Below are 19,869 nucleotides of genomic sequence, written 5' to 3'. Positions count from 1 at the left end.
TCATTCACTCTCTAACAATGCAAGGTTTCTCAGAGAATTGAAGCCAAACTTTTTTTTTTTTTAATTAGTTAGAGGGTGGAACTTATACAGCATTAAAACCTGCACAGTAACTGCAGTCTAGCTCCTGAAAATCTATTTCAACCTGAAAATCTATTTCTGTTTTCTATGCATTACCTAGCTTCTACCCCAGGTCTAGTAGGTGGTTTTCCTGGTGGTGGCCGAGGAAAGAACTGAGCTGAACTTGAACTGGTGACGTGATCAGTAGTTGCCCAAGACACTGGTCTTGGAATCTTGCTTTTTCTGGACTGAGGGCTGCTTGGAGATAAAGAGCTATCTTCATTCTGCTTGCTGAAATGAGAGTCCAGTGTCAATCTAGAAAACGAAGCTAAGACATCATCCTCAGAAAACGGTACTGGAGCAGCAGCCATTTTTTCCTCCAGTGACTTATCAGAGGCACTTGAGAGGTCACCAAGGAAAGATTTGAGCTGTCTCTTTTCCATAAGTAATTTGACCAAGTCTGTCTGATGGGCCTTTTTTAGAAGAAGCTTTTCCTTTGCGGAAACAGAAGAGGAATCTGACATGGAGTCTATCTCTTGTGCTAAAACTGGGATTCGACTCTGCCTGAATACAAAAGAAGATTTAACAGAGTCCTTCTTAGATCGATAAGAATTCTCATTTTCTGAAATGCAATGGAATAACTCTCCATTTCTGGGAGTATTTTTCTCTTTTTTATTCTCCTGCTGCAAAATAGTAGTAAGGGCCACTTGGTGGCATTTCAGGTCTTGGCTATGGACTTCCTCCTTATCAGAATGACAACCATTTTCCTGAATGGTTGCTATTTTGCTTGCCTGTTTATTAACATGTGCGTTATTAAGTCTTGAGGGAGACAATTCTGATGTTTTAGGTGCTATTGACTTCAGAACCTCATCTTGATTTGGCACCAAACAGACAGGCCTTGACTTGGATTCTTGAGCTGCTTCAGTATTTGTTAGAGGTTCTTCCTCTGCAGATTTTGAGTTTCCTGGCAAAGAAGAATTCTGTTCTTTGCTTAGCATTTCAATGGCTTCTTCAGAAACCAGTGGGAGCCCTTCTTCCTCAGCCTCCTCCACAGGAATATTTCCAAGCTCCTTCTCTTCCTGTATCCCATTGTGTTCAGGTAGGTCCTTTTGGTCACAGTCCAGGACACCGACAGATTCTTTGACAAGTCCTCCCCTGTCAAGCACCTCTTCGCTAATATTAAGTACCAAATCCAGTCTGCTGGCACTAGCTGGAAGTGCATCTTCTGTCCCAACCAAACCTGGCAAACTTTCCTTTGGAGAGGAAAGTTCCACAGTGTGTTCCACGGACTGACCATCCTGCTCTCTTCTCTCCAGCTGGTGGCCATAGTGAAAGCTCTCTGAAGCAGACTGTGTGGATGCCACTGAAGGTCTGGGTATTGTTATCTGCATTGGAAAATTAAAGAAAAAGGTGAGAAACTTGGGAATGTTATACAAAGTAACATCCTTTAAATAGCAGCTTTGGTTCCACGTCTTCAAAATACATTATATAATGATTCCTATGAATCACAATGTTCAAATAATACCTAACTTCATAACATACATGTAGATAATCAGAAAAAAAATAAAATAGTCTATCCTGCCAAGACAGAATTACAGGTAAAAAAACCACAATGCCAATGAAAAATGTTGCAGTTAGCAGGTAACGCCCTGGAAATGAGATCCAATCTAATGGGCAGATTTATTTTTTTTTTTACTTTAGTTTGAATACTCTTAGAATAAGTTGTATATAAATGTAAAAATTTTAACAAGTACATAGCAATATTTTTAGACAAATTCAGAAGACAAAGAACACAGTGACATTTAGATTCAGAAATTCCATGCTCTTAATATATTTTTGTCTGGAAAAAGAACTTCTCTGTGTATCCAGTATTAGTTATTACTTTTCCTACTGAAGCTTATGCCCCATTTTAACTAAGTACCCTGGTTAGGATATCTCCTTACCTAAGGTGACTAAGACATTCAAAAAGTAAATACTTACATATCTAAATCACTTAACAGGCCTGATCAAATAGATACATGTAAAGCACTCCTAAAACTTGTATATATCATTAAGTCAGATACTCTTTGAAAAACAGTAGGTTATGATGAGCGCTGTCTTTGGCACACAGCTTAATTGTTAGAGTACGTGTCCAGGAAATGGGAAACCTGCATTCATATCTCTCCCTGCTTGAAGGGCATAAACTCACTTCCTCTAGTTCTCATCAAAAAGGGAAAAAACTAAATGGAGTTGTTTCTCACCTTCCCCGTTGAAGACAGGCAACTATACAGACACAAATGCAAGAATCACGAGGTGAGAGAATGCATACACAAGAGAGAGCACATACACAAGTTTTGTCTCTGGAGACATGGGAGGAATGCATTCTCACATGAAGAGGAGTCCAGCATTCTGGCTTATAGATATTGGTTGGAGTAAGTTGGTGTAAACAGCAAAAAATTTTAAAAATCAAGGGGGCTACCATTACATCTTTTCTACATGGACAGTGAGATCAACTCCATGTTTCTTTCTATTCTGTAGCCTCATGAATCTGACACAATCTGTACTCAACAGAAAGTGGAAACTGGAGTCTGAGTTTGGCTAAAAACACTTTCTTGATTTACTACTAGAGAAGAAGAGACAACTAGTAGAGTGTTGCTAGGATTCTGCTATGTTATAATACAGATTTTACTTGGTTTTGTTAGAGAAATTATACACAGTGCTGAGCTTACCAGGCTTGTGCAAGAGCTAGTACATTTCATTTGGCAATAGAAACAAACCAAACCAAAAAAAACCACACAGAGACCTGCAGTAAGAGTCTACTTTTTGTCTCCATTATAATTTGTTTTCAAGTTTGGACCAATACAGTCCTCCATGTTTGCTGAATTAAAACGGTACATTCAGCAAAAATCTGACGTTACTTAGTTTGAACAAAACAGTACTCCTCATCTCCTCTTAATCTCAGTCCAGGTTCTTTCATCTGAAAGAAACATTACTTCCCTTTTGAGTTAGTGAAGTGTTTTTTATTTCAAAACATTTTTTCTGAGAGAATCCCAGAATATCAGTTCAGCTACAGAAAGAACAGAGGAAATAGAATTGTCTTTAAAAGCACCTTTCCATGATTAGATCATTTAGTGCCTAAATCTTGAGTATTAAAAAACAGTTTAGAAAGAACTCTGCACAGAAAGGAAAATGGTTAAAACTGGAGGGGGGAAAAAAAACCAAACAAGAAAAAAGGTCTATGAAACAGGGGAACTGTCCCATAGGTTTTCATACATACTAGGAATTTGCCCTAAGATAACACTGCTCGAGGTAGCCTACATTGAAGGACTTGCTTTCATATGACAGAGGAACTTATTTTGGCCTATCAAACAAAAATTATCAGCTTGCTTAAAAATTCTGATCTTCAATTTGGATAAAAGTGGGTCCAGGAAATTCTAATGCAGTATCATCCTTGGAAGAGAAGGTTCAAATTTTGGAGAGATCACTTGGGCATTTGATGTCCACTGAGCTCTGTCTTAAGCTTGTTTCAATACCGTGTTCTCCAGGGCTGCAGATGCATCTCAAAAGTAAGGATGTGTAAATATTTCCTTTTTCAAACTTTTCACTTGATGAGCTAATCTAGTTGCCAATCCAAATAACTCAGGATTAACCAGAATTATCTTCCACATATCTGAAGTATGACTTCCCTCAGAATAGAATGATCAGGGTGTCCTCTCAACTTAGAGATGAGACAACCTTAGGCATTTGTTTACAGAAGGGTATTTATCTATTTGATGTATTCCAGAAGAACTGCAACTGCATTTAAATCCTCCTTTGTTCAAATACATTTACATTAAAACTCTCTTTTCCTTGTGACACCTCTCTCATATGTCAATTCTTTGCTAGAAAAAAGCCACTCTGATATGAAGTTAATCTATATTTTTTCAATAGACTTCATATCCTTTGCCACATCTGGAGAGAGAATTTTCTAGTCTTTCCAGTACATCTTGGCCATACAGATTTAACCTTTACATTCAAGAAAGAGGAGACTAGGCCTGTTGAACCACCTACAATCAAATAGGCAGGAGCTATTTATGAAAAAAAGCATTGAACAAATGGAGAAAAGAAAAGGATACTGGATGACTAAGTATCAATTAAAGATCTAGTACTACTGAAAAATTCATACTTTCAGAAAAGGCTTTTTGAACACATATCACTTTCTTGATTTTTATTCACTAACAAACAAAAATTTGTTTTCTCACATGGTCAATAGACCTCTATTAGTCTTCTCAAAGTACAAGAACTAGATTATATCCCTGTTGGACTTCACCTACATGTTCAAGAAATTTAAATGGGTAGTCATAAATAACCCTCATATTTTTATTTCTTGTGCCACTCTTATCCTAGGAGATTTTTATGGTTAATTGTGTCAGTTATGTAAAACTGAACCTGAGGAACAAAGATTACAATTCATCTAAGATGTAAAATAAGGAGAATACAACTTAAAACCTACCTTTCAGCTCACTATGATAACTGGTTTATAACACTGATTATTGCAATTCCCATATTTCAGCATGAGTTATGTGACACAACAGATGACTAAAAATGGCTGAGACAATGAAAATATATGGAAAATGAATTCAAGGTTTTCCTTTCACTCCAAAATATTTGAATGAAATTACTGCCACCATAGTCTTGAATCTTTTGGCCCTCCCTAGATAATTTCTTAATTCCCTTCTGTTTCTTCAAATTCACACTTGAACCAAGATGAGAAATTATCCTGCATTTCTTCAGGAAATTTTACAAGACAGTGAGTGGGACGTCAAGAAGGAAAAAGAACAAAACAACAACATAGATATCTCCCAAGCATCCTTTATGGCATCTGATAAACCTTTCTCCTTTGACAGGCTGCAATAGTAAGTGACATGCTTGCATGAATGCCTCTGTGTACATACACAGCTAATTGTGGAGGAATGAAATACTGAGTTTAGGTCTGCCGAGTTGCTAAATCTGAAAGACATAAAGGTGTGAATATGGATTATTGTACAATATCAGCAATAGCTTCTTCATTCCACTCATGATGTCTGATACTTCTGCATGTCAAGGGCTGTCAGGACTTTGGGCCTCTTAGAGACATGGTGTGCAGATCTGTTTCCTTCTAATCCTTTCATTATTTGTAATTTTTCATGTGATTACATCATCATTATATTACTGGACATTCTGAAGACACTTCACCTAATGAGTTTACTCTTCAGAACATCTTTCCTACCTTAGTAAACCTTGAAGCTTTTGTATCCAGGAGAATAAACCCCCCACATCTTTTCGTTTTTCCCTGCTTCTTTTTCACCTATGGTTAGCTCTGTAGCCAGTAGGAACAAAACCAATGTTAGTATGAGTCTGCAACTCCAACTCTGATTTGCAAGACCAAAAAATCTTCCTAAATCTTTCCAGTTCACCAGCTTCCTCTTACTTCATGAGCTTTTCTTTACTTACATCACTTGTTTTCTATTTCCTTGCAAAATATTATGCCTCTGCAAAGAAATTTGAACTGAAGGTTGTATGAAGAGCCAAGGGTATATAATGCACTGTCCTGTAATTTACTGCCAGTGCCATTCTCACACAAGTAAACCACTGCTACACCTCACATTTCGGGAGATAGCTCACAAATTCCCATTCAGAATAGACCCACCTCCCAAAATCCTCCCTGCCTACTACTATCACTCCTACTGACATTCTAGAGTGTAATCCTTCGTATCCCTTATATTCCATTCCCAGATTAAGCTCACAGCAGGGAAGTTAAAGATAATTATATGTTTACTAAAGTATATTGGCTGTTTCTACAAATAGACTAATATGGGGATAAACAGGAGAAACATATGGCTGTAATTCAGTGTTATGGAACACTAGACTAAATTTTGATACTGCATCCTTATCAATAGCCCATATATATAGTACTGCAAGCATTGCAGGCATTTGTAGGAACTGCTGGGCCTCAGGACACCATCATTTTTTAGTAAAAATTCACATGTGGCAGGCCCTAATCCTAGACTAAAGAGAAGTAACATATGAAGACTTTTTATATCTATCTGAAAAGAGGCACATGTTGCTCTCCACAGCTCTTTAAATATATTATTTCTTCTATAATGTTAATTTTGGCATTGATTTACATGGAGGTTACAAGAAATGGGAAGAGGATGGAATAAGATGCAGAGCTATAAATGAACAACTGTGTTTCCAAATTCTCTAATGTGACAGGTAGCTTTTGAGGACAAAGAACATAGAGATCTGTGTGTACAGTCTTTCTCTAAGGCTTATTAGCCACAGCTTAACTTTTGAATTCTTTAAACATCTTCCCTTTTTAGTTATTCCTACACCACTTACCAGACAAAATTAGATTTTTTTTTTTTATTTTGGTTCTAACATAAAGCTATATCCTCTACAGGACAAGTACCGATTGCTCTAAAAATAGTATCTTTGATTCCTTTCGGAGAATTACTGTGACTGTTAATAAGTGGTTAATTTATTTGGTAACATGACTAAAACAGGTACTCATTCAATTTGGAACTACTTCTATATAATGCATAAACCAACTGAAGAACATTCTTAAAATTTACTGCTGAAATGGAAAGCAGAAGCACTTACGGACTATTATTTCATAACACTAACATAATACTCCTGTGATACAGCTATTTAAATGGTCAGTATTGTAGTATTTTTCTTGAGTTCCAAAGAAATGGTTCTTTTTAAAGAAAGCATTGATTTGCCTCAATGCACAGTTCAGAGGAGTGATTTTTTTTCCTTGTAATTACAGTTGCACTAGAATCATATATGATTTTAATAATAGAAGACAAATATTTTAAGAAATAAATACATCTAAATTAAAGATTACCTTCTGGATGATACTGTAGACAGTATGTAGACTTATCTACAGGCACAATTTAAATTATATTAATTAGATCAATTATAACTTAATTACAGGAGAAATAATCATTAGCCATTATGTTCTGAACTGTAACCACCTATTTATTTCAAGATGATTATAGGGTGAAGCGTTGTCATGGAAACAATTGTTGACCCCAGAGTTAATCAGCTCTCCATGGGAAATCCCACAGATATTTCACTTCCTGAAACATCTTTACATATTTTATGCTAATGAAATTATGATGTTAGAAAAATGTAATAAATCGCACAAGTTTTGGATAGGATTGGCATTTTTAAAGAATAATTTAAAAAAAAATGATAACTTCAAGGACAGACAAGAATAACTGCAAGTTGTGATTACAAATTTTGGGAATCATAAAAGCACCGCTGATGCCAGAAACACAAATGTGTTAAACAATTACAACTTTTTGTATGTTTGGGTTTTTTTCACTCAATGTATGTGGATGCTATTACCACAGCTAAGTTCAGACCTTCACCACTTTTCTGCTGCTTCTAGTAGAGAAACCTGCAGAAGCAGAATGGCCAAAATGGTTCTGTCACTACAAATGGAAATGTTCTCTACAGCAACACACTATTCGGGGAAAAATTAAATTGTTCGTGCTGACTGCTTATCCTCAACTCTTAATTACTTAATTTACAACTTGGAAAGTTTCCATTGGAAGAATTTAACATGCTGTGCTATTTAGTTCTTCTTTACACCAAAGGCAGATGAGAAAAAAGTATGCCTGAAGAATTTCCTTCAGACAAAAGACTGCTCTGAAAAGGCAGCATTTAGATTCCTATGTATCAAGCAATTTCCTCTGACACTTGGATAAAAGTAAAAAATAAAAACTTTTACTTTTTTGCATTAGAAAAAGAGTGTATGGAAGAAAATTCTTCTAGAAACATCATTATCAATATAACATCCAGTTGCTTAAAAGAATGTGAGTAAGTCAGGGTAAAATTTATTGGAAAATTAAGAGTTATTAACAATTGCCCTGTCATGAATGAGATGGTAATCATCTGCACATTTTCCCTACTCAACAAAATCAAATCTACTGTGTATGAAACAGTTCTCATAGCTACAAGCTGGACTAGCTCCTTGAACTTCTGTCTTGAATAAAACAGGGAAGGACCTAACTTAAACTTAATGCTGACTCCACATAGTTACCATCAGAATAGTTATTGAGAGGCATAACAATTGTGTAAAATCTGAAATTAGAACCTTTTTTCTACAGACAAACTATGATTTTAACCATGGCAGCAGTAAAAACACAGACTCACCAAACAGAAGAAACCATTTCCCTCTTTTCTTTCAAGAACACATCTATTTGATAAAGTGCCATGTCTTGAAAATGAAGTTCAGAAGAGGATTTTAGACTAATGTATCCCTTCATGATATTGCAAATTCTAAACCAGAGTGTTAATTATCTGAGTTTTACAGCAATCCTACCATACATGACAAGTTAATACCACTGACAAATTTGAAAAGAACACTTTGGGGTTTTGTTTGTTTATTTGTGGTCTAAAAGGGATTGCTAACTGTGAAAAACAATGTAAATATTCATTTTCTTGCTACTGCAGACTAACAAAAAATACTAAATTAGTTAATAAAAAAGAGCAAAATTTACAATTATGTGCACTCCCAGCTTATAAGCCTGAAACGCCTAAAATAAAATAAAAAAAACAATTATAAGGGATATTCATTCTTTCTCTAAATAACCCCTGAACATGTCAAGAAGTCTTACCTTATTCTTCCATATGTCCCTGAATTCCAGTGAGATGCTTAAAAATTAAGGTAAATTTTTCAACTCAGATCAGTATATTTTTTCTCATCTTGGGTATGAATATGAAAGTGATGGCTTGCATTTCCATAGCTTCTTGTGTGGGAAGATTTCAGAGCATTTTGTAACTAATTATATAGTATTATATAGTACATAATTACAATTATAAAGTATATAATTACAAAATATTTTTAAATGTTCCAGTAAGGTAGAAATTTGAGAATTTTAAGACAGAAATATTTGTATAAGTACCAACCAATTCTAATTGCTTAACCCGAGAGACACAGATTAGCCTTCCCTAACACAATGAATAACCATAAAATGATTAAATTTAAATTAGCCTCCCTGCACATACCTGATTAAGCACACTGAAAAAAGAAAATACACCTGAATGACAGACAAAACTGGAATCCACCTTTTTAAGGGCTCTATCATATTGTAGAGCAGCCAGTTTAGAAGTATTCTAGATTGCTGCTGTGGCTAAAAGAGGTGTTCCCTATCTCACTGGAGAATTAGAGCTGAGAAACCAGAGATAAAAATCTGTACTCACTGATTTTGATTGTTTCTTAAGACACAGCTGCACATTTAGCACTGCAGCTACTTAAGCAGTAGCTTCTCACACAGCCCTGGGCAGCAGTTGCTGCACTCACATCACCTTTACCGCTGACCTCACACAACACCCAATGCAGCTCTCTAAATGAGCAGAGAACTCATCTGGTTGGAAAATTTGCAGAAAGAAAGAAAAATGTTAGGCTTCAAGAGGATTTGCTTTACAATTTGACCATGCTGTAGATGAGAAGTATACCAAGACCCAAGTACAAAGAATTCATCTGGTTTTTTTTGAAAGCTGTAATGGTGCCACACTCTTTTCTTTATCCTGCAAGTTGAATAACTAAGGAGAAGGAGAGCTGAAGCAAAACACTCTTTCATAATTTATGTATGGCAAGACAGGAGTCCTCTACTGAGCAAATATAGACCAACCTACATCCTAGAGCCTCTCTGCACCAGTGAGCAGAGAAGATACAGAGATTTCACGACCTCCTCTATCTGATACCAAAGTACAGGAAGATAGGTTAGAGCTCCTGAACCCTCATTCATCAAAAATCTGCAAAGAAAGTCACTTTGCTTGATTTCAGAAACAAAGGTATAATTTCTTATTTCTTAATACATCAAATTAAATTCAACAGTACAGATCCCTGACCTCTGCAATTCATTAGTTATGGATGCTGAACCAAATTGCAGACAGCAGGAAAGACATGAAAATATATTCAGTACAAATATTTGTACAGATTAACATGAATGACATTAAAAATCTTTTCAATATTTAAAATATGTCAAAAAGAGAAGGACTTGCAAAAGTTTTTGAATTCTTCAGTGAGCCATAAAGTATATGAGGCTTTCATTGTTGGAATGAACTAAACAATCACATGCTTGTAGTTTCCATATGAAATGGCAAACTGGTAATTCTTAATTAATTAATTACCAGAATTAATTAATTCTGGTAATTCTTAACACAGTTATGACTTTCAAATCACAGCTCAAAAAGCAACACAGCCGTCAAGCACTTACCAGGTAAAAGGAAAAAAGAAACTTAATGTTCACTCCACTGAGTAGCAGCACCTGGCACAATGCCAGGTCTTCTACACATGACAAAGTACATCACTTTGGAGCAGTTATTAATATTCCAGCTGTATTTATTTTTTGGGTACCAAGGAAGTCAGAGAAGACACTCTAAGCCAACTTGCTTCTTCTGAGCATTGTGCACATTTTACTAAGTTTGCTAATTACACCTGCAATAGATTCTGATTGAAAAACTTAAATCATAGCTATAGAGACAAAAAAAAAAAAAGCAAACAAACAAACAAACCAATAACCAGAAATTAAGGTCATCTTGCATCCTAGGATACAAACCAATGCTGAAAACTACTGAAGCTTAACTCCTAATGAGTTAATTTCTCCTAGGTCCCTTTCCCTGCTCAATATGTCAGCCATCATGAAGATGTGGTATTTTGGTATCCCATCAAGTTCACAATCATGAACATTGGAGAGCTACTGTTTGTTTTTATACATCAAGCACGGAATTTTTTTTTTTTTATATTCAGCTAAAAAACAGCCAGGATTTTACCTTTTTATCACACACCAATGATCCTACAGAATTTTGAAAATAACTAAGCTTAATGAATTACTTATAATATCAATACTCCTGCTCATTCTTCACTGAGAAAAAAAATTGTTTGTAATATAGAGCTTTTTATACTGAAAATACATTGGAAATGAAAAGCAACACAAAATATAATCCAAATGAAATATTAATGGTAAAATGATGATGATATGTTAGTCTTACGCATTAATGCTATGTCATACTGCTTTACCCAACAATGCAAACTCACACTGCTTAGCAGATCTCAATATTTTTGTGATAGAAAAATAATTTTTTTAATACAAAAATTACACTTAACTTCAATAATGACTGCAAGCCTTCATCTTTCATAGTGAAATGAAACTGGAAATACAAAACTATAAAAAGGCCCCTTTCTTTAGTGGCCTTTTTGTAATTTTTCATTACCTGTGACCCCTGATAATTGCCATCTTTATCTTATATACTGTAAGCAGGGGAAAATTTTATTATTTGCTAATTTCCAAAGAAATAATCTGACTGTTTCTAGATCCCTTTTTGTCACATTAAAATAATTTAGGACAGTTCAAATTTTAATATGTGTTCCGAATTTGAAATTCAGCTGGTACTGTGATTATAGGAATCCATCATTCTTGGTTTTAAATTAAGCAAAAAAGATATTTTTTTTAGATTTTATAGTCCTATCTTTTTTCAAGAGAAAATCTCTGAGGAAGTCAATCTGTCTTCCAGAATATTCAAAGATGCTTTGTGCTCCAGGTCTCAACCTGTATAACAGCTCCTTAAATATTCCCGTCTTCTAAGTGGAACAATATTATCTTCCTCACCGAGTATTCCCAACTCTGTTCCCGGAAAACATCCATTCTTACTCCCCCAACGCGATCTTTCAAAACATTTTTAGCATGCTGTGTATAGCAGTATGACTGGCATATGCCTACCACCAGACTGTGCAGAGCAACTGAAAACGTTAAACTTTACAGATGACTGCTCCAGTGCAGTCACTTCTATGAAGACAAGGCTTATTCACCTGCTCAGGTTGTGCTTTTGAGATGCGAATGACAGGGGGGAGCTTGCTGCCACAAGGAATGACAGGAAGCTGCCTACGAGCAGTTGAGCGGGAGGAAGAGGAGTGGCTCTCAGCTGACTGACTCCTTGGCAAGGCAGCCTCCCTCGGAGGGTCCGAGTGGATGGACAGATAGGCTATAGGGCTCATGGTGCGGAGGATGGGACTTGAAATTCTTGGAGTGGAGAAATGCAGCATATGACATGAGTTGAGCTGTGAGAACAACATGGCAGGGAAGAAAATAAGGTTGAATATATTTTAATAATTCTTGTTTATGTCTCGCCTATATGCATTCCCTCAAAAACCATATTCACAACTCCCTTAGAGGCTGAAAGTTCATAATTTAAGAGGTGTCTTAAGTCTAATCTTCACATTTTCCATCATCTATTTTCAAAAATACAGTATCAAAATCAAGAGTAATCCTCATTTCTCTAGCTGGCATCTTCATTCATTCAGTCTTAGAATCATAGAATCATTTAGGTTGGAAAATAAAATTAGATTCTTTAAGTCCAACCATTGCAACTATTATAACTGGTCAGTAACAATCTAGGGCAAATTTACTAAACTAACAGAGTCTGTTTCAAGGACATTGTGTACATCAGTTGATAACTGGCTAGTTGATCATTGCCTGATCCTTTCAAACACTTAGCACATCCGCACAACATCACATCTGTGTTTCTGAGATTACTACATTTATAGCATATACACCCACTGGGGGTTTTACAGCTGGGCCAATAGCAGCATACATTAAGAACTGCCCCTGACAGGATTAATCAGTAAGGTTAATACTAAACAATTTTGATGAAATTTCCCAAACGTGGGACCAAACTAGGAGGATACACCTGGAGAATCAAGGAACACCTGGAGAATCAAGGAACAATTGCTTTATCTTGAACTACATTAATTAAAGCATTTAGATAAGAGGTAAGAAAAAAGAATAGGAATTGTAAAGTCTTCCAAACTATTAATTTTAGACAAAGTACATTTTTCAATTGCTTATTGATGTTTCTAATAAACCTATAGCTTTGATATACAAAGCTAAAATTAACTGGTTTTTTGCAAGACCTTTTCCAGTACTGAATAAATATCTGATGGTGACACACTTAAATACCTGTAAATGAGATTGCTATACAAAGTTTGCAATTCTTTTTTCCAATTACAGTTAGAGAAAACCATGAAGAGTAGAGATAAGGAAATTTTCTGCAAGCTTCATGCTTCATGAAGGTGACTTTTTGTTTTATACCATTGCAGTTCTAACCTATATCCTTTGGAAAGCAAGAGCATCTAGCAAGCATTTCTGCTTCTAAGGAAAAGGTATCTTTTAATTGTGTCAATACTAAAGCTTCAGTTCCCACAATGCATAGCTGACTTGCAACTGGAAAAAAGAAGTATTTCCAGTGTCTCATAAAAGCAGCAAATGGGGAGAGAAGGTACATGAAAATTGAATTACTTACAACTCAGAAATAAATAGAAATTTAAGAGCAAGCTTTTGATAAAATGTAACGTTGATATAAAAAATTTCCAAATCGGCAATATTTCCAAATAACAAAAATAAATAGATTCACACAGTAAACCCTCTTCTATAATACACACACACACACACACATATATAAACATCTACATGAATTTGTGTCACCACAGCCAAGTGGGACCAAAGCAAACTGTTGTTTAATTTAAACTGAAAATGAAGATGGAAAGAGCTGTTACATGTTTAATTACTTCAAATCCATTAAATATCTGAAATATCTGAAATTAAATATCTGCTTGGTAAATACATGTTGCAAGGTTTTGTGCAAGTGTTTTTTGCAATTCAATGCCAACACAGAAAATTAACAAGGCTGTGGGTCCACAACACACAAAGTCCAGCTCTAGCTCATTAGTACCAGGTGTAGGAAAAGAAAACTAGAGCTGTATAATGCAAACTGCTGCTCCAGTATAAATTCACTATTACTGTAGATCAGCTCAAATTCTTTTGACAAATTACCTTCATACCAGTAGATATTACAGCAAATCACACACTGCAGCCAAAGCCAAAATAAAGCTATTATTAAAGCATAAAGTCAGGACAGATACCCTTAGCATGCTCTGAGTAGTCAACAGATATGTGATCACGTGCCCACAACTAAGCCAGATTAAACTGGTCTTTGCTGGTAGCACACAGAATCCATATTGCAACTGGAAAACCAAGACTGATAACATGAAAAATGCTTCTCTTACCTGCAGGCCTTTTTTTTCATAATAGATAGCATAATTTGATGTAATTTTTTTATGCCTGAGACTTTCTCATCCCCAAGCCAATAACTTACACATTTTTCTCTCTTATTTTTTAAGTTCAAGTTTTCTTTCTTAACTGGTGCAACTTTACATTTTTAATAGAATGCTGATGCTGTGTATAACAGGTGAGAAGTGATATTATCAACAATTACAGGAAGTCCACATAGACAAACAATTTCAGGAAGAATATTTATCTATAAATGGAAGGACTGTAAACCAGAAATTTCTTTCCTTCAGGAGAAAATAAAATTATGGGTGAGTGTATGAAATACTAGTTTCTCGTACAGAAACATCCATGACTAAAATAGTGAGCAATAAAGCACTGAAAGAAATGAAGAACAAAGAAAACTTACCAAAGTAAAAAGGAAATATTCAAAAAATACTTGACTTACGATAGGAAAATTATTTTATGCATTCACCACTGAAGTAATTGCTTGCATATTTAACAAGCTTATCAAAATAAGCCCAAAAAGCAAAACTGTACTTTCTTCTAAATGACAGCGAAGCAGGTCAGTAGAATATATATACCCATATGGGAGATATATTCATAAGCATGATGATCATGAATGCTGGCATGTCCTAGAGTTTCAAGCTGTCTGAAATGAGTGAAACTATTTCAGTAGTTGTAAGTTTCTAAACTACTACAATTTCAACACCTATTTTAACCCCTTTTAGTAGCACACACTTGATTTACAGTCCTAAAATTAACACTCTGGGATCCAAGCCTGCTCTTAGTAACCGGTGCAATATAATTAAATCAGCAAAAAAAGTAAAGTATGACCTTTGCCTATTATTTTCATTGTCAGGAAGGTGCTACCTAGAAAAAAATACTAAAGAACAAGAACATCTTATGTACAACCAAGGATCACACTGAAAAAACAGTTTCAGGGTAAGTGCTCTGAGGGAGAAAGAAAAGGACTCTACCAAACAGCTCCCTGAAGTCACCAGGACTTTCGAACAGAGAAAATGGCAGGAAGAAGAGGCATATACACATACTTCCTCCCGGTGAAGTGACAAGAACACTCACCTATAAGATCTAGGTTCTAGTACCCATCACAGGGAATATTTAAGTACCCTTTATAAAGTGGAATACATCAATGAAGGCAAAAAAGAAAAACTCACCCTGAAATAGCCTCTTAGGCTTTGTGTGGCTTTCAAGGACTAATGAAGTAGATGGGATACTACCCCAAATTGCCATCACAGTTGGAGTAGACACACTGTATAGACACACTCTGTTCCCAGCTACTAAACTGACCAAGTAATTTCTATTTTCTTTATTCCTAGGTCAGTTTACATTTTCTATCATGCATCATTCACCTCTGAAACACCAAGTTCCTTCCTGTCATTCATCTTGCACTTACAACACTACTTGCCCCTCTAGCATAACATAAACTATATTAATTTCCCCCTTCTTTGAGGTCATGACAAATGCTACTTATCTCCCTGCAAAGCCAGAGTAAAATATAATTTCATTCGAGTTTCTACTTCAGCCAGTATTTCTTCCAATGCATTTTATAATAATTAACTTTGTTTGCAACCATTTCTGCTCCCATGTCTTGAAGCTTCTTCCTTTTCAGACAAAGATATTGTCCATTTTTTGCACTGCAGTACATAATATTTGTACCACCTCTACTTTAAGTTTAGAGTAAAACAGCTATTTCCCCCAAAAGAGCCACATTTGTATAAAGTGTACAGTTATATAGTGCATTTGCATAGAAAATTACAAGCTGTTTTTAATGGCTTTTGAAATAAGACTCTTGATAATTAGTATTTTTTAAGGACAAAGTGCTGCTCTTTCTTGTTCATTTTAACTAAAACTGACCTTAAAATACAAAACCCGAACAACTTAAAAATTTAAAATAATTTTTCACCTTTAGAGATTTCTAACCATCAAAAATTCTTTAATGCAACTAATATTTCAAACTAAATCTCAAAAGTCTGTTGTTTAACATAGTTCTGTATTTTCTATTATACAAAACTAATCTTCTATAAACTACATAATTTAAAGTATGATGTCCAAATACAATGCCTTATGAAAGGTATGATCTTGCCTTTTCCATAAGAATCTAGGCATAGTTGAAATTTTACTGTGCTGCTATAGTTAATTACATTGAGTAGCTCATTTTCACTATAAAAGATATTCCACACCTGATAATAAATGACTAGTTGGTGACAAGTTTCTTTTTCTAATGAGCTGGCAGTAACTTTCACAAAAAGCAGTGATACAAGAAGAAAAAAATATAGCCAGGTTTCTTGGCTCAAGGGAACTTAAAAGAATTGACCTTTAGATCAGAGATGCCACAATACCTACTTTAAAAAGGGGAGAAATAAAACCATGAGGTGGCTCCCAATCACTTAACCATTAATCTCACTCCTTAAGTAAAGGCAAAGAAGTCTCTGTTTAGAAACAGTGACAGGAGAAAAAAGTGAATGCTCAAAAACTGTGCAACAGAGAATTCTTCAGAAAAAGGAAAAAAAAGGATATGCAACAAAAGCAAAGCAATCTGTTTTGGCAAAAAAATATAGGAGTAAAGTAGGAGTTGCAAAAGTATTTTAGAAGAGAAAAATATCAACACTTCATAAAAGGCAACAAGTTGTTTGTATAGGAACCATTAGAAATTTCTGAAGTAACAGGAAGAAACAAAGTGAATTCCAGAAGCAAACACTGCAGAAATCTTAGTGAGACATGAGAGCAAGTAACTGTTTCTTTAATTTCAGCCATTTTTTCTGGAACACTGTAGCACAGTATTTTACATATTCAATTGCAATTTTATGTTTATGTACTGTAAATATAATAACTATGTGTTCGTATGTGTGTCTCTCACTGATTAGGAATCACTGCACAAGGAGCTTCTTTAGACAGACAGACAGATAATTCTTTGCTAAATGTGGCCAGTTTTGTGGATCACACTTGCAGAACAATTAGCACTTCCATGGGTGACTGTAAACAGCTGTGTAACAGAATATGGAAGATCAGTCTTCAAGAATCAAGTTCCATACCTGCTGAAACTAGGAATTTCTGCTACACTGCTGTATTTTAGTGACCATCTTTACCATTTCCTCTTACAATTCTGAATGAAGAAGAGGTTTTCTTACCGGAGTGATTGCTCCTTCTGCTTGAGCTTCCATAGGACTTGTAGGGGTGGCCGCAAGAAGCTGTCCTGCAGCTCCAGACAGAAGTTCCAATTTATCTGTAAGCTGTTCAGATGCAACAGGATGACATTCCATGTCGAGAACAAACTCCACCCCTGAAGTTTGGTTCTTGGCATGGACATTTTTTCCTGCCCAACCGCCCTCTCTGGACTGCTCTTCTGGAAGGGACTCCTCTAGAACTTGTAATACCTCTGGCTCTTCATCTGAGGGACTTCCAGTCATTTTGTGCCCTAAAGCCTCATTTGTCCTGAAGTCCTGCAAGTCCCGTTCCTTATCTATTATTACCCATTCCTTAGAATCAACCTCCTGCCTGCAGGAGCTTAGGTTAACAGCTACAAATCCATTACTCATAACACCATCAGCATGGTCAGGAGAATTAGCTGATACAGGCTTTGAAGCATCTGGAAGATACTCTTCATCATAGTGCCAAACATGGTCTGTGCGGGCAGTCACAGGAGCAGGAAGAGATGTTTTCTGAGAAAGAGGAGGAACAGCAGCAACAGGAGTCTCTGCCGCTTTCAAGTCTTTCTGCTTCTTCTCCAAACTTAGAGAAAAGAAGTTAATATCTGAATTAGTTAAGAATTAATTAAATCATATAAGTTACATTTGAGTGTTTTCAGAAGAAAAAAACTAGATTTATATAAAAATTTGTTGTCATATTCTAGAACAGCCTACAATGGTGCAAAGATCCACAATTTGAGACAAATAAGTATGGTGTCAAGTAAAAATGGATGGACGGTCTTAGAAATGTACACATTTTTAATTTTAGTTGTAATGTATATCACATTGTATTGTAAATATAATTACCAGAAGGGAGAATTGTGAGAGAAAAAAACTCAGTAGTGAGGTTACCACAGATGTCCACTGTACTTAATTTGTTACAAAGCAGACACTCAAAGAGGAACAAAGAAACAGATGTCTCCTGCAGCAGTTATATGCTTTCAAGAAGAATGTTATTTATTGCTTTGATCGATTCCTTACTTATGCTTTTCATAATTTGCTTCATCAAACAAATTCAAATCTCTAGCTCCCCTATGAAGTATTCAGAAGGATTTTGCCACTGTCATGACCCCAGCTCTCTTCTACTGTCCCCACTCAGCCTCTGCCTTTCAGTCAGATTTCACTGTGTCCCCCTCCCCTTATTCTTTCTAGACACAGGCAAACTGAATCCATTTTCATACATCTGTCTCTTCTCTACCTTCAAATTCCATGTTAAGTTCTCTGTCTTCCACCAAGATTTTTTTTATGTTGGTGTAACATCTTTGGGCATAACTAAGTCTGCTGCATGCAGGTAGATTTCTAACTTTTTCACTCCACTTCCTGTAAACTTCCCTTCTCATGTCATATAACCTAATCTCATCCTACTTCTATTGAGCACCTGATGTGAACCTTCTTATTCAGGATGACTTGTACTGACTGTCAAGAGTATGCCCTGAAGAAAAAGTTAATAAATACCAGGGTTACAACCACTAAGTCTTGAAATACATAATTCCCAGGTGTGGAAGTCCAATTTCAACTGTATTCAAGCAGTAATAATTTCCTAAAGTAGCTATCAAGTAGTGGAATCCATTAATTGAGCAATATTATGAAAATACTTTGCTGTAACTTCCATAAGCATACTCAACAGCTCTATTCCTGCTCATCACACAGCACAGATAACAGTATCCTAATCACATATCCTTAAAAGATCCTAGCAAAATGATAACATAATTTCTTTACCAGGTCTCAAGAAACTTATCAGTGTCGGGCTTAGACTCCAACGTCATACGCTTCTCCAGTTCAAAGCTGTGAATGGAGCGTAACTTTCGCACCAGTGGAACATCTCTGTCTAACTGGGTGGTCTCTGAGCGAACTCGAATTGGAGAACCAAGGCTCGGGGCATTAAGCATTCCATTCCCTGGTCCATGGCTATTTTCTTCCTCTGTGGCAGCCTGTGCAAAATGTAAAGTAAAAATGTAACTCACTAGGAGTAGCACAACAAGAGGAACACAAGGTACTACATGGTAAAGGCCCTTCAAGTTTTTATTTGTATTTGGAATGGTCCTTAAGTTCATGCCATAGTTAAGGTAGTTTAGATATGCTCTTCAGCACACACCTACAGCAGACAAAATACGGGCAATATATCGGTTCTGGGTAAGTCTGAGAACAGGAGTATCAAAGACACAGTAATACAGTTACATTTACTCTGACACTTCACGCCCATCTCTGAAATTTCTTTAATAATAGTCTGAAACCTAGCGTTTGGTAGCATCTTTGGTCTGCTTTACAGTCAAGTGCTCTTATTAAAGAGAAGTTAGCTTCCAAGCTATCTTTTTGATTCTCTGGAGCATATAACACTGTTATACACTAAACCTACTAAATATTTCTGTGATTTTAAACTATGTTTTGACCCAACTGCATTGTATCTTAATAATGACTGAACATAATTAGAATAATAACTGAATATGATTTAGAGCTAGGAAATCACAATCATCCTTGGTTTCTGCAGGTAACATAAAGTGCCTTTGTTTGAACTAGAACAATCT

At 35.8% G+C, this 19,869-nt stretch overlaps 1 protein-coding gene across 1 annotated transcript in view; it reads right to left on the bottom strand.

Moving 5' to 3' along the window:
• Positions 1 to 19,869, bottom strand: part of TTBK2 (tau tubulin kinase 2) — an 81,813-nt gene that overhangs the window by 8,401 nt on the left and 53,543 nt on the right. The window contains exons 12-15 of the mRNA XM_041460033.1: positions 19,064 to 19,275; positions 17,288 to 17,888; positions 11,882 to 12,130; positions 175 to 1,442 (exon numbers count right to left, since the gene is read on the bottom strand). Coding sequence (XP_041315967.1) covers positions 175 to 1,442; positions 11,882 to 12,130; positions 17,288 to 17,888; positions 19,064 to 19,275 — 2,330 coding nt within the window. The remainder of the gene's footprint in view (positions 1 to 174; positions 1,443 to 11,881; positions 12,131 to 17,287; positions 17,889 to 19,063; positions 19,276 to 19,869) is intronic.

This window comes from Pyrgilauda ruficollis, unplaced genomic scaffold (assembly GCF_017590135.1).
Source record: "Pyrgilauda ruficollis isolate IOZ18807 unplaced genomic scaffold, ASM1759013v1 scaffold14, whole genome shotgun sequence".
Classification (NCBI taxonomy): Eukaryota; Metazoa; Chordata; class Aves; order Passeriformes; family Passeridae; genus Pyrgilauda; species Pyrgilauda ruficollis.
Note: the sequence above shows the minus strand (reverse complement) of the source record. Positions and strands in the feature narration are given on the sequence as shown.